The sequence below is a fragment of the Sminthopsis crassicaudata genome, chromosome 5 (assembly GCF_048593235.1).
Source record: "Sminthopsis crassicaudata isolate SCR6 chromosome 5, ASM4859323v1, whole genome shotgun sequence".
NCBI classification, from domain to species: Eukaryota; Metazoa; Chordata; class Mammalia; order Dasyuromorphia; family Dasyuridae; genus Sminthopsis; species Sminthopsis crassicaudata.
This window is the reverse complement of record NC_133621.1, coordinates 35,842,349-35,857,628: the sequence shown is the minus strand read 5'-3', so window position 1 is coordinate 35,857,628 and position 15,280 is coordinate 35,842,349. Positions and strand designations below refer to the sequence as shown.

Sequence of the window (15,280 nt, the reverse complement as noted above, 5' to 3'; positions counted from 1 at the left end):
GGTACTTTTATATCATCATCTTATTTAATCCTCATAATAGCCATTCGAGGCTTCAGTACAACTATCATAGATGAAGAAACTAATGTTCAGTGAGGTTAACTAGTTAACTAGAGATTGCTAGTTAATTGGCAGGTTCCAGATCTGAATCCAGGTCTTTTGAGGATCAATGGTCCAGAGGATCAATGGATAAAAAGTGCAAAGATCCAAATTTAGGCTTAATGTAAGGAAAAAACTTTGTGCTGGTTATTCCAATGTGAAAGGGTCTACTCCCAGAAATGAGTTTCACCTCATTAGAATTTTTTAAACAAAGGCTCAAAAAAGAGGTGTGTTTTAGAGGGATTCTTTTTCTGTTCCCTGCCTGCTTGGAGGTCAGGTGAATCAAAATATTTTTAGCTCCTAGGCATTAAGATCAACAGTAAAGGGTAGTAAGAGTCTGCTGAAGGTCCACATGTCACAGTAAACTTACTGATATAGCCAGTACTTCTATGAGCCTTTTGCAGCCTTGGTATCAACCTAAAGGAGCCAACAATGACCAAGTTAATAGAAACTGTTTGTTCCAGATTGTTACCTCACACAGGGAATTATGTTTAAATTTTTTAAGAAAAAATTTATTTGTACAAATTGCTATACAGCAATTTCATATAACTTTTTTTTTCTCAACCTAGGTGTATTCAGCATGTAAATTTACTTTTTCAAAGATTCCTACACCATATGTTGTATCAAAAAGGGTAAGTTTCTTTGAATTAGTGTGTTTTATATCTTACAACATTATTAGTCCAGGCATGACATAATTATACCTGCACCTAGTGCAGATAGTAACTGTGAAAATGGAAAGGCTAAAGAATAGATACAAAAGCCACTTCAAAAGAGTTTCTCGGGGTCAGCTAAATATCTCAGTGGCTAGAGTCAGGGAGACCCAAGTTGAAATCTGGTCTTAGACACTTAACACTTAATAGCTGTGTGATCCTGGACAAGTCACTTAACCCTAATTGTTTCACCCTACCCCACCTCCCCAAAAAATAGTTGCTCATCTGTTCTAATTGTGTTGAATTTTATACATTCAGCTTGAGCATCTACTATGGATAAAATAGTAGAGAAAATATAAAAATGCATGAGATCTGCTCTCAAAACATTGTCTAGTCAAGATAAAACATGTACCCAAAGAAATAGGATTCCAGATAAAGAATGATGAGATGCAAAATTCAGTAATACTATAGAGAAAGAGAGGCCCCTTTTGACTGTTGATGAACTCCAGTAAATCTGTGTTGAGGAGCCAGCATCTGAGCTGGACTTGGATGGATGCAGTTTCAGTGAGACAGGGAAACCATGCTAATTTCCCCTAACAAAGATAGAAATCATTTTCAGAGAGAAATTGAGGAAGGTAGGAAAGTCTCATATATGTTCACCAGACTTTTTCAATAAAATTTATACTCCAGTATCTTGTAGATTTTTGTTTTGTTTTAGATTAATGGGCAATGGAAAGGTCAAAGTGCTGGAGGATGTGGGAACTTTAGGGATTCCCACAAGAAGAACCCCATCTACCAATTCCAGTTAGAAAAAGCTGGACCTCTACTGATTGAGCTAAGAGGACCAAGGTTTGTTTAGAGGATTTGCATTGCATTAATAAAATATGTACAGTTTAGGATGTGCCTGGCTTAAGTAATAATTCAGAAGATGCTGTTATTCTGTTGTTTAAAATTATTTTTCTAATAAAAAAGAAATGTTTTTAGAGATAGATATATAACTCAGATTCTAAAATCCTTGGGATTTAATCTTATCTTATTCTTGTCTTTGTATGCCACTTGCCCAAGTTTATAGAAGGCACTTGAATAAATTAAATTGAATTGATAATTGTAGATTAAAGTCCATTTCTCAGGGACGTGTAGATTTCATCCACTGCACTAGACAGTTTTGAACACACAAAAAATAAACAGTGTCCTATATTCTTCAAAAGCTCACTGTGTAGTTATTTTTAAGTTTTGTGTTTTCTGGTGTTGGTATATTTTTAGTTAACATCTTTTTTAAAATGTTAACTGAAAATATACCATAATATAATAGAATAGTATATGTTATTTATTTTGTTTTTTAAATAGTTGCCAGTCATTTTTTCATCTTTTTAATAACTGAATCAACACACACATACTAAGTGGCAAAAAAATATTAGTCTCTTATACAATGAATTGAATAATATTAATCTTGACTGACTCAAGTAAATGGTGTAAATGACATTTGTATAATTAAGTACAAAAATAGTATGCAGGTGTTTCTAAATTATAGTTCTTCTGTAGCTCCTGATTACTTAACGGTATATCTGTATTGTAAATGTGCCCGTATTGCAAGTTTATGTTTACTTGAGAATATATGGTCGTGGAAATAATTTATTCTTTTTAAAATAATAGGCAATATAGTGTTGGGTTTGAACTCATCACAGTGTCAGTGGTAGGAGATCCTGGCTCTTCAGGCTTTCAGAAGAAAAGCAGTGGCGATTATAGGTAACATTCACGGTTTAAATCTAATTTTTCTTGGACTTTACTTTCTTTTGTTTTTGTGAACCTTATTGTCATTTCTCTGTCATTTCTTGATAACAGATGTGGATTTTGTTACCTTGAAGTGGAAAATATCCCTACTGGAATCTACAATATCATCCCCAGTACTTTTTTGCCTAAACAAGAAGGTCCCTTTTTCTTGGACTTCAATAGTGTTGTCCCTATCAAGGTAACACAGCTTCAGTGACTGAGAAATTACTACAGTAAATACTGGACTTGACTCAATGGCATCCACCAAATATAAACTGTCCTATTCCTACAAAGAATGTAAGTTTACAGATGAACTTGTACATCTCAGACTGTATGTCTTGGGCTACTATTTACTAAAATGAATCATGTCTCCATCTTTAGACTCACAATTATTTATTTATGACTGAGGATTTTGTCACTCAGGTATTATCAAAGAACAAAACTTAGCATGAAAATGCGTAACAGAACAAATTCTTTAAATTACAGATATTCTCGTATGAAATCATGTAAATAGAAAAATGGAAGTATTTTGCCTATTCCAACTTTGTGGTTCATCTTGTATCAAGTTTGAAAATGACAGAATCCTCTGAGATGATGAAGATATCACTTTTTTTTTTTTTTTTTTTTTACACTCTTTTCTATTCACTTTGATACTTTTTAGTTCTCTTATGGAAAACATCACTTTGAAAAAAAAGTGCAATTGAGAGCTTAAATAAGAGTTACTTTAATTTAAGAGTAATATTAATATGATTATTTTGATTCAGGAAAATAAATTTTCTAGTCACTAATGTCATTTTTTAAATTCCCAAATGTTTACCCAAGCACTTTGGGAAGATTTGTAGATTTTAAAGAATTTGAAAATTTGATACTCAGATTTTCTCTACCTTATTAGTAAGAACATTTAATTTGACATTAACATGGCTTTTTATTTCAGTGAAAGATGTTTATTACAGCCTTCTGAATAATTGTGCAATTTAAACTTAAACCCAAGAAACCAAATAGGAAATAAAATGTTTCTTGCACCTACTTTCTTGTTAATCTGAAAGAGAGTCAGTCCCATGGGTTACATTTTAATGACCTTAGATCATGCTTCAGTTAAAAAAGGTATCTTAAAACTCTTTGTTCTAAATTTTTGGAGTATAGATTTATTTTGTTAATGTATTTGGGCCTGGGGTGATCTCCATTTTAGTAGATTAAAGAAACAGTTTTGTTGTGGTTTTGTTCCATGTAGGAAGGTCAAGAGGTTACTAAGCACACATCTTGTCTTCTCTTGCTGTTCTTGTGCTGTTTATCTGAAAGCCCGGCTGCCCCATGGACCCCAGAATCCATTCACTCCCTCATCTCTTCCCTGACATCATTGTATGTGACATTGTTTTTACACACACACACACGCACACACACACATTTGTATGTACATGAAGAGTTAAGTGTACATGTCTCTTATTTATTTCAAGTCTGAACTACCTATTTTATGGACAATTTTTATGCGTCTTGTTTCCATTCTTATTGCTTGTTTTTCTCCTTGGCACTTTTTACTTCTCTCTCTCTCAAAATGAAGTAACTGCCAACATGATTCTTGTTGCCATATATCTCCTTTGTGTCTGTCTTTTCACCATTTTGGAGGCTTTCTTTGATCTTCGCGTTTTAGAGGCAAACCTTCTGCATGTGAGAGCTTTAGCACTGACTCCATGCAGTGTTAAGCAGAGAGAACCAAGGTTACTTTAGGAATTCACATAGGGCCAAAGCTTTGGGGAGAGAGGAAGATGGCTCAGGAAGAACTGAGGATGACAGGATATCTCTTGGGCCCTGAGCCAGTCAGATGGATAGATTCTGAATTAGTCCATCTGTAGGGCAGAAGGTACCAAAAGTAAAGTAATGAGGTCACTTTGAGGAAGTAAGATTGTAGTGACCTTTTGCTTTCTGCCAATTCAGGATTCTGTTCTAGTATTCTGAATTCTAGTTGGTGTGCATGAGTATAGTACACACATTAATTTGGTACCACCCAGAACATGGACCAAGTTGGATCAGGCTAAGAATGGTACCTATAACTTGGAGGATGTGGGGTCTCCTCGGGAGGAGCTTCCTGTACCCCTTTGGTCAGTAGTTTATCTGCAACTTACTCTCAGGATTTATGAAGCATTTCAATTCAACAAACAATTCTAATTAGTACAAGCCAGGTTACTTTGGCTGAGATGCTGGGAATGTAATAACTAGTTCACCTTAGGGTTATTTTAAAAGCAACACTGAGCATTCTGACCAGTTCCCATTCCATGATTGGATGGATTAACTTTCAAAACTCTTTAATTCTGCTGTATGCTCTCAGAAGTTCAGACTGTCAAAACTATATAGTGTCAGTTACTTGAATTTTTGATGATCACAGCTATTTCTGCCTGCTAGACAACATTTGCTATTATAGTACCAGGCATAGTGAATATTTTGGAATCTTAAAAGTAGTATCTTACTAATGTATATTAATTTTCCTATAACAAGCACATATTCAATAAAGTGGCAGGTAGATGATGAGCTGGGTATGCAATGCAACTATATCATTTCTAGCTGTTTTAAATAATTTTGGGAGAGTAGATTAATGCTATTCATTGGCCCTTTTTGTATTTGTGATGAAATAGGAGGGAAATATTAGACATTCCTGAAGATTAAATTGAAATCCAAACTTATCTGATGTTCTTAATCTACATAAATATCAAGATATTGAGATCACAAAAGTAATTTTAAACCTGAATTTTCAGACTGAAACATGCAGCAACAAAAAATTTTTAGAAGTCTTAAACTAAGAGTTGTGCTAGGAACTGCCATCATTTTCTCATTTCTCTTTTAAGCTCTAATACTAGAGGATACTGTTGTTCCTTCACCTGTATCTAATGTTTCATGATCTCAATGGATTTTTGCTCCCTGATCTCCTGAACTCTGTTCACACTCATGTTTGTTGCTTCCATGACGCTGTTGATCAGTCTCATGCTCTGTTTTTCCCGTTTCCATTTGTCTTCAGATTTTCCCAATATCAGGGTCTTTTCCAGTGAGTCCCATATTCTCATTATGCAACCAAAGTATTTAAGTATCAGCTTCTGTATTTGATCTTCCAGTGAATGGTCTGTGCTCATTCCTTTAAGTATCAATTTATTTGATCTCCTTATTGTCCAAGGGACTCTGCAGACTCTTCTCCACCAGGCTTTCTGGTAGCCTGGCTCTCACAGGCTACTGGGAAACTCCCGCCTGGACCATAGAGATCAGAGTGCAGCCACATGACTAGCTGTGGGCAGTGGTGGGCAGCTGTGGACATGCCCTGGGGGGCTTGGGGAGTGCTCTTATTAAAATCTCTAATGGCTTGAACATGAGCCTTGGGAGGGTAGTGAGCTAGCACACGATGATTTAAAATGCTCTCCTGTGTGTTATTGTCCCACCAAAGATGATGTATTTTTTAAACACAATTTTTGCAGCCTGCTCAAATGTACTAAACTTGGTTTGTTTCTATGATTCCAGCTTGGGATAGGCATTAAACTAACTTTGCCCATGACTAAGAAGATGAGAAGAGGAGGTTAGTTGTGGCCTGGGGATAATGGACAAAGAGGTAAAGGACCTCCTCCCGGTGTGAAAGACAAGAAACAAGTAAATGGACTAAGTCCTCCTGGTTCCAGTGTTGTCCACTGCGTCTGAGAGGTGGACTTTGTCTTGTAGTGGTTCTGATTGAGACATAGCTCAGGGCCCGATGCTCAGTCGGTCTTTACACAGGACTGACTGGCTGGCCTGAAAGGGGTCTTAGTTGTGCTCCACTTGCTGTGTGATCCTTGGCTCCTCGAGGGTAAAATTCTAAGGTTGATTGAAATGGTCACATGTTGCTGTTCTGAGGTTCTGAGCAGCTGTTGTGATGAGGGCAAGATCAGTCCCTGGTTTCCTGCAGGGCTGTCTGCCTCCCTGAGCTATGGGCTTAACTGCCTGTGGTGGGGAATGGTCCTACTCCTAACAATTCTCGGTCACTCACCTAACAGACTGTTGGCTAAGAGTGTTCCTTGAGACCCATAAGGCTCTTGTACACTATATTGATGTAGCCCTGACTGTGAGTTAAGTTAGACTTTCTCCCTCCCTATAAAATGAGGATTCTCCCACAGCATGTCAGGTTTCCCCAAGACTGCCTGCACCTTTAGCTATTGCCTCCAATTTGTTGTGTCTCAGGAGTGGAGCTTTAGGGACAGCAAAGACCCCAAGAGCCTGTAAACATGAGGCAGGTCACACTTGACCCTTGTCAGCCACTGGCCTTCTCAGGTGCCATGCATGGTGCCATGCACTGGGGGCATATTCGACCCAAGGATTTTCCATGTAACTGTGTATGATAATGCACGGGGGGTATGAGGGGAGAGCGCTCCTAACAGTGCCAGGAAAGGCTTCGTGTACAACTATGGGTACTGGGATCCTCATGCTTTTTATAGCTCTCATAACTGTTTTGCTTAAGCAAAATCCTCTGGTTTATTTTATGCATTTAAAAACCTTAATCTGAGAAAGGGGTCCATTAGGTTTCACCAGATTGCCACAGGACAGAACAGGTTAAGAAAAGTGAATTTGTGCCCATGATAAGCCATAGAAAACATCTCGGTGACCTGCCCACGTGTCTGTGGACAGTTCAACTAGTCTGTGATCTTCATGCCCATGGTTGTACTAACCCTTGTTAGTCTTCTCCATCTCCCTGCTCCTTGTGCAGCTGGCACTCTGGATTGAGCCAGCTGCTGCCAAAGCTGTTAGCCAGGGCTCACCCTATTCTCCAGAGAAGTCATGGATGGGAAAGTTCGTTCCCAAGCTGTGAAGGTGTCTCCATTTATCTGCAGCTTGGAGGAGAGCTTTCCTAGAAGAATTCCCTCCTAACCAGAATAACCACAGAGAAGTCCCTTAACATCCTGGTGCCATCATCCATTCTCCTGTGACAGTTTATTTACAAGATGAATTCCCCACGCCCTGCTGCCTCAAACTTTTCATCTTTTCTGTTTGGCACCAAGGCCATCATTATCCACAAGAACCAGGACTGTGTGCCTTCCTTGGGAAGATGGAACCAGGCCATTGGCCGTGTGGTTTTTTTGTCCCTTGCCTACCATCAGCTAATGCTTCTTGCAGCCACTTCTGGCCTCTCCTCTTGTCTGGGTCTGATGTGCTGGAAACTTGGAAAGTGCGAGTTAGGAGTACTTGGTCTCCAAGCAAGCCCTAAAAGGTCTTTCTTCTCATGGAGCTCATGGACTTGCCTTGTGGGACCTATTCATTCCTTGGTTCTTGACTGTCTTATATGATGAGGGAGCATTGCTGTGCACACAGTGCCCCCCAGCTCTTCTGAATGGTACCCCACTCTTAAGGCAGTCCCTCCCCTTCATCTCAATTTATACATCTGTGAAATAAGGAAATTGAAACAAGTGATGTGAAGGGGCCGTGTCACTGGTGCCCACTCTGATACTTCCAGAGCCTCTCTCCTTTGGGGGGCAGAAAGGATGTTATTTTCCTCGAAAAGTCCATAATGTCCGCTAAGACCCAGAATGGTCAGAGCGAGCACCAACTTGACAAAGAGACGGAGCTTGTGCAGAGCAGAGGGTGCTGGTGAATGGGGGGAAGGGGATTTTCACAGGGAAGCTGAGGGCTTTCCTGGCTCTAGGGAGGCCCTTGGCCACAGAGTAACAGGGAGCAGAGGAGAGGTGCTGTGGGATCAGGAAGAATGAAGACCCAGAGCCACATTCTTACCAGTGTTTTTTCATATTTTACTTATGCAAAGATAAAACCACTAAGGGGCCAACAAGTGGCTGCAAGAATTCTGACCTGTGTCCTAGAATAAAGTACTGAATCCTACTCCTCCAAATTGTTTGAAGGCTCAGTATAGGCCTGGCCCACCTCCCCTCATCCCATTTAAGATGACCCCAAGTCACAGAGCGTGGAACATTTATTAAGCATCTGTTGTTATTGAGTCATTTTAGTTGTATCCCAATTCATGACTCCACTTTAGGGTTGGTTTGGGTTATTTTGACAAAACTATTGGTTTAAGTAACTTGCCCAGGGTCCCAGAATGTCTGAGGCCAGATTTGAGTTCAGGAGGCTATCTCCCTGATTATAGCTCAGGGATCGATCTACTGCACCAGCTAACAGCTCTTTGTAAGCACCCACCATGGGCCCAGCACTGCGCAAAGTGCTAGAGATGCTGACAAAGAAAAATCGGTCCTTTCTCAAGGAGCTTGCCTTCCATGGGAGATGAGTAATTGTGTGTAAGTGTCTACAGAATATGTATACAGAGAAGAAATACAAGTTTGGAAGAGAAGGCACCGGGAAAGGCTGGATTCTGAGACACTGGTGAGGGAGACTTCCAGCTTGGAGGCCAAGAGGGCAATGTTGTGGCAGATGAACAGGGAGAAGGGCATTGCTCTGTCCTGAGAAATGATCCTTGTAAAGGTGGCAGAGACAGGCTGGGCCACTGACTGGAGATGTGAGAGAGGAGGAGCGCCAGGCAATCCTCTGCCAGCCTAGAGGGGTGACCTACGGGAAGAGGAGCATCTACAGCCAATGGAGGAGCTCTGCTGTGGACGGGCCAGAGTGTGGGTGTCTTGAAGATGAGTGCAGAAGGTTCGGCACAGGGACTCCTGCAGGGAGGGCCACTGCACATCCCTGAGCTAAGGGTAGATAGGACATAGCCAGGCAAAACCCCAGAGAGGGCTCGTGAGGAGTGACAGGGTTCTGCTCTTGCCTTGGTGCCTCCTAGGCATTGGGCAGGCACATGGTGCCCAAATACTTCTTTGTAGCCATAGTCTTGGTTTTGAACCTCAGAAGCCTGAGTCTCCCTGCCCACCCTCCTGATGAGGGTTCTCCTTAAAGTCCTCTTGGCAGAGGATGGGACCTTGGGTCGAAAGCTGGAGTGATCCCTGAGGCCGACATTCTCGAGCTTGGGGAACTTGGTGCTTTGTCCCTCAGAGGTTGTTTACTCCATACTGACTGTGAAGAAGGTGGGCTTTGATTTGTAAAGGCTACAGCTCCCTGGGCCTCATCGAGTAAAGGAGTCAGACTGACTCCCAGCCTCTTAAATTGTGGGTCATGTCCTCAGATGGAGTCTCATAACCGAATGTGGGAATTGTGAAATTATGATTGATCTGAGTAAATGTTGGGTTTATATGCCTTATGTACCCCATGTCTGGAGTTGCATGTGGAAGAAGCTTAAGGAGCTTGGGTCACTACAGCTCCCAAGTCCATGTTCAACAGTTCCATGTGGAGCTTTATTCTTTCCCTATTGCTTGTCATTTTATGGTGAAAAACACCCATGACTCAGCCCTCCTGCAGCTGGGTATAAAATGAACCAAGAGCAAACCATGTGAGTTTTATGTTATAACCCCCTTTGTTTTGTTGCCATGCAGTTAAAATGATCTTTAAAAGAACTTGTCAGGGAACCAGGAGAAGGACATGGGGAAAATGAGTGTATCACTACTTTGGGATTCTAGTTTGAAGGAAGCAAATCTGGGTTTTAAGATCTCAACTGAAAGCAAAAATAAGGGGCAGCTGCACAAATAGGCAGGTTATTTATCTGTTTGCTACTTCTTGGAGCAACTTGGTCCTCAAAGGTAATATAGGCCCAGAGCTGAAAGGGCAGCCCCGTCTCCCACTGGGTCATGTTTGTCTCCTGCTTTTCTTTGTAAAAAGAAGCAGATTAGAGTGTGGGGAGAGCAGGAATCGGCTTCTTTCTGATGTGGGGAGGGGGGGTGTGGATGGAGTCACCCAGGCTTAGCCACTGCTATGAGATTCTGTTTTATTACATTCAAGGTATGAAGACAAGTACAAAATAACTTTGAAATCAGGATACCGTATCCGTCCATAAAAAATAGGGAAAATTGAAGGTTTACCAGTGTGAAGAATTTTACAAATATGACTAGATATTCAAGCTCAGGCAGGAAAAGCAACAATCAAAAGAAAAAAATCCAGAGACCTCATCACGTGAAAGTGATTGAGAGCTTGTGTGGTTGGGGTGTGGGAGGAGTTTCTTCCCAGCCCCACAACTAACCAAAGAGGGACAGCTACGGTGCTTTGTTACTTGAAACCACCAAAACTTGAAGAAAAATAATCCTACACTTACAACTAGGAGCATAACTACTAGGTCTGGCTGCTATGGGCAGCCTTGGCCAAGACATGCCTGACTCCCTTTTTCTAGCTTGGAAGGAACAGTGTCTGGAACGTACGCTAGAGCGGCATAAATAACTGCTTTTTAAAAAGAGGAAAAAGTTACAACCCACAGATAAATGAATACTGTTGTCAGTCTAGATACCACGAAGGCCAACTGCTCTGGCACATGCATCGCCCCCCCACCCCCCACCTCCTCCAGGGCTGGCAAACAAAGGTCTATGCTACGCTGCCACCCCGCTACAGTAAGTTATCTGGACTTGGGCATTTCCCGGAACCCCCATCTCCCCCGGCCCACAAAGTGCTGCTCTCCAGAAATCACGCTAGAAGCCACTGAAGAAGCTTCTGAATGGGTGCCCCGTGTTGAGCACCATTTACCTTTTTAATGGGTCACCTCTGTGGATAAGAGGCTACAAGTTGATCTGGGGCTTGCCTCTGTGACCCAGAGAGAAAGGCTTTTTTGCAAGTTTTTTCTTTTTTTTAAATACCTTAAAATACTAAAAAAGTGATGGATATTTTAATTAATGGTATTTTCGTTTCATGTAGGAGGCCATCAACCCCAGGTTATTCGGGAGCCTAAGCATCTTTCAAAACAAAAACAGGTCTAGGAAGAAAAAGGAGCAAAATGCCCAAATTCCCAAGGTCAAGTTGGGTTTCCCAGCCCTTTTCTGGTTTTATACCATATTCTGAGTTGTTACTCCTCACTAGGACAGTAGGGGAGGATGTACTTTACAAATTGCTGGAGGAGCCTGAGAACTGCCCAGCTCCCAGCTTCTCCACTCCCCAGTGCCCACCTACCAAGACATTTTGCTGGGCACTAAACCAGAGCTGAATGCAGCCCTCTGGGTCACAAACTTCCTTAGTGCAGTTCTGAGTAAATGCTGAAGATTTGGCATATAGTAAAGAAATATTGGCACAACACTCGAGATGTTTAGAGTTTCACGTATAAATATTCAGATCTTTGGGCTCTGGCCTCCTGGGACCTTTCAACCAATCTGCACCACTTTTCTGTCGCTGAGAATCCCCTCTTTTCCCTTTGGATGCTGTAGAGAGAGATGTTTGATCTCGTTGTCCAGGCTTCGGGCCGCAGGGCAAGAGCTGCTGCTGTTTCCACTGGTGTTGGAGCCGACACTCCTGTTATTGTTGGCTTTGTCAATCATCTTGTTCTCGGCTCCTTCTGCCCTGTCCCCTGAAGAATGTAACAAGAGAAACAGGATGGAAACCCAGAATCCTTCAAGTGCAACGTGACCGCTAGTTAGGCGCCTTGGGATTGTGCAGGTAAGCCAGTGTCCCATGAAAGGGGCCTGGGAGATGCTGCTGGTCTGTCCAGTGTACCGCAGCTTCTAAATGGTGTCAGAATCTACCCCAGTCCCCACGGAGGGCAGAGGTAGATTTGTTACCCCTGTGACCCTCTCTTAAGGTGGGTGGGAAGAGATACAGAATTATAGTGAGGAAGCAACTTGGACAAAACCCAAGTTCTCTGCCACCCCTACACTCAACCAAGAGATCTACAAAAAGATGCAATTTTATTGGCACAAAGAATTCCCTCTTGGCAAAGTTCCCTCTGCCACTGTTGCCCCGGCCACAGGTATGACCCGGATCCTATACTTCCAGGCGGTTTCTCTATCCACTCTCACCCTGAATCTAAGGGCATGTGAGGTTAGAGGGAATAAGCATTTATAGATGCTTTGTTATGTGTGAAGCAGTTTACAAATGACTCACTGGATCCTTAGGACATTCCCAATTTGTAGTAACTTGCCAGAGCTCACAGCTCCTGAAGATCTGAAGCTGGATTTGAACTCGGATCTTTCCAACTCCAAATTTAGCACTCCAAGCCACCTGAGGTGCATTTGGCATTGGGAGACAAAAGGGCCAAGACTAGCCTTCCCTGACCCAGCCCAGGTCTTGGGCCCTCACCTCTCTCCACTTCGCACTCCGGGGAAGAAGCTCCACTGCATTCACTCCGAGGACCCAGCACGGGGAACATGATCCCAAACTCAGAGAGAGACACAGGGCTGGGCAGGTCAAGGCTACCGGGCCTCACGGCCAGAGCAAAGGGGCTTGGGAGCTCACAGGGGCTGGCAGGCCCCGAGCAGAAGCTGGACACGGACTGGGTTTCCGAATCCTCCTCGGATACAAAGCTGCTGCAGTGCTCATCCTCCAGAGCCTCCGAGGCCACTGCAGCGTTGGAGAGAACACAAATTGGCCTGGGATTAGCGAGCTGTCTCTCTTGGTCCACTTTGGGGGTCATGAGTGTCCTCGCCCCTGGTGGGTGACAACAGGAGGGACAGGGCCCCCAAGCTTACAGAGAATGGCAGCTGCCTGAAGCCATGTGTGATGAAAGGAAGAAGTCCGAGACCAAGGGAAAGCTGCTCTTTTTTTGGGGGGGGGGAGGGGGAGCTATCAGTCCCTTCCCCAACCCAATCCTAGGGCCAGTGGCCTCAGAGGGGAAATGGCCTAGGCCTTTTCTCTTTTATCTGGATGTAACATGCAGGCCCCTCAGGCCTGTGAAGTTGTTGAGTGGACCCGTTCTCCCTTATTTTTAAGAAAAGTAACTTCCTTTAACTGCCACCTGGGAAAGAGGCCCTGGTTGTCATGAGCTGAGAGAGCTAAGGAGAAGAGCCAGAACAGGGGTCCCATGGGGCATGGAGTGAGTGCCAAGTGGGGAGGAGATGGGCTCAGATCTGCCTCCAGGGGCTCTCTGACTCAGCTCTTGCAAGCCTCAGCTTGCACCATCCATCATCCCTTGGGAGAGTATAAATATAGCAGGAAACATATAAATGGCAGCTCTGGTTATTTCTAGGGTCTTAGGGAATATAAAGCAGAGGTTCTTAACCTGGGATCTGAACTTGGTTTATAACTGTTTCAATATAATTTGTTTTCTTTATAATCCTATGTACTTAAAAGTAATTTGAGAAGGATTTATGGAAACAAAAAGAGATTGAGAACGTTTGTTCTTCTACAAAGAAACCTTGAATAGGACATCCCGTGGGCCCTCATTTATGCAAGGCAGGATAGTAGAAAAACATGAAAAGGAGAGGAAGGTCTATCAAACTTAGCCAGACCAAAGGGAACTTGTCTCCAACTGGGACAAGCAGGTCTTCTTTCCCCCTCATCCTTTGAGTGAGATGTCTGGTCTCACTAATGTTTATGTTGTTACTTAAGATAAGTAACCTCCAGGACACCCCTCCCCCTTCCACTTGCCCTTGGATCTGCCCACTCACCTGAAGCCGAGTCACACTCTGGCTTGCTCCTCGAGCGCTCTTCCGCGGCCACACTGTTGCCCTCGGCCCCCACCCCACAGCCCCGGGGACCCATGGCACTGGACCGTCTCCTCTCATGGATCTCGTCGGAAATCATCTCCAGGTTCTTCAGGGCCGTCTTGTACTCTCCTTTGGCCAGGGACAGTTTGGCCTGCAGATCGTCCACAATCTTCTTCAATTGCTAATAAATAGAACAGAGACTGGGATGGTGCTTGCTGAGACACATGACCCACCCTCCAACTCCAGGAGAACTAGTCTATGAAGAGCTTGGTGTTAGTGACCTGAGACAGAATCTAGGCAAGCCCTAACCCGCAGGGACCTTCCATTCCACCAGGCCTGTGCCTTAGAACTGGCCACCCCCCAGAGAGCTGTTTTCAGGTAGATACCAAGGACCTTCCACAGTCCCCCTGTCCCCTTATGTGCCAAGAATGCCCTCCTCTCCATCTCTGCCCCTTGGATCCCAGGTCCTGTACCACCCCCTACAGGAATCCTTTTCTATTTCCATTCCCAGCCAAGGTTTTGTATTTGTGTACATGTTGCCTCCTCCCCCAGACCTTGTTATCCAGGCCAGAGGTTGCTTCATATTTCTCACTCTTATGTTCGGTACCTTTGAGCTAAATGTGTGTTGGATGTATTCGCTATTGAATGAACTATCCACTTGTTTTATTACTAGATTATATCACCCAGAACTCTTCCCCATCATGTACTGAGGAGGTCTGGCAAAACATAAGCTTAAAAACTAGAGAATTGTGAATCATGGCAGAAAGGAAACCCTCACAAGAGCTTGTAAGCATCATGACTCCATCCTCTTGGACCTTCTTACTAGCTAGAGGGCCACCAAATGGCATCTCCACAGGGGTCTTAAAAATTGCCCAGAAGCCACAGAGACTGAGTTGCTCTGTTAAAAACAAGTCCTTCCATCACCCTCTCCCAAGTACAGCAGACAAATTAATCTGAAACATGTCCACTGAACACAACAAAAGCTTGTAGAAGAACCATAGTGTATCGCACATACCTCAAGTTGTATGTAGTACTTTGCCTTAAGTTCATAATAAGGTCTGCAAAAGAGGAAAGGAAAATTACCTTGAGCATAGTAACTCCACTGGCTTTTTTTTTTTTTTTTCTTTTGAATGCTGGGTATTAGAAGAAGCTATTTCGGAGAGTGCAGATGCTGGTAAAGTCAGAGGCAGCCTTTAGTTCTAAGGCATGAGCCCAGAACAGCTTGCTGAACACCCCACTACCCTCCACTCCCACCTTGGCTCTTCCCCCCCCCCCATCACCAGCTAGGAGAAGAGGCAGGAAGCCTTTAAGTGTGCATGGAATCAACCCTCAAAGACTGCACACTCCCCTTGCCTTCAGGGC

The 15,280-nt window shown here is 43.2% G+C and overlaps 2 protein-coding genes across 5 annotated transcripts in view; one reads left to right on the top strand and one right to left on the bottom strand.

The window, feature by feature from the left end:
• Positions 1 to 2,890, top strand: part of CAPN7 (calpain 7) — a 31,637-nt gene extending 28,747 nt beyond the window's left edge. For 2 of the 3 annotated variants that reach the window (XM_074270783.1, XM_074270785.1), the window contains exons 18-21: positions 666 to 728; positions 1,465 to 1,595; positions 2,400 to 2,492; positions 2,589 to 2,890. In XM_074270783.1, the coding sequence (XP_074126884.1) occupies positions 666 to 728; positions 1,465 to 1,595; positions 2,400 to 2,492; positions 2,589 to 2,733 (432 nt within the window). In that variant the 3' untranslated portion in view covers positions 2,734 to 2,890. Of the gene's footprint in view, positions 1 to 665; positions 729 to 1,446; positions 1,596 to 2,399; positions 2,493 to 2,588 lie in introns of those variants that run through there. The other variant, XM_074270784.1, reaches the window with a different exon arrangement.
• A 7,383-nt stretch (positions 2,891 to 10,273) lies between these two features.
• Positions 10,274 to 15,280, bottom strand: part of SH3BP5 (SH3 domain binding protein 5) — a 74,311-nt gene continuing 69,304 nt past the window's right edge. For both annotated transcript variants that reach the window (XM_074270786.1, XM_074270787.1), the window contains 4 exons: positions 14,934 to 14,976; positions 13,880 to 14,099; positions 12,573 to 12,833; positions 10,274 to 11,844 (listed from right to left, as the gene is read on the bottom strand). In XM_074270786.1, coding sequence (XP_074126887.1) covers positions 11,642 to 11,844; positions 12,573 to 12,833; positions 13,880 to 14,099; positions 14,934 to 14,976 — 727 coding nt within the window. In that variant the 3' untranslated portion in view covers positions 10,274 to 11,641. The remainder of the gene's footprint in view (positions 11,845 to 12,572; positions 12,834 to 13,879; positions 14,100 to 14,933; positions 14,977 to 15,280) is intronic.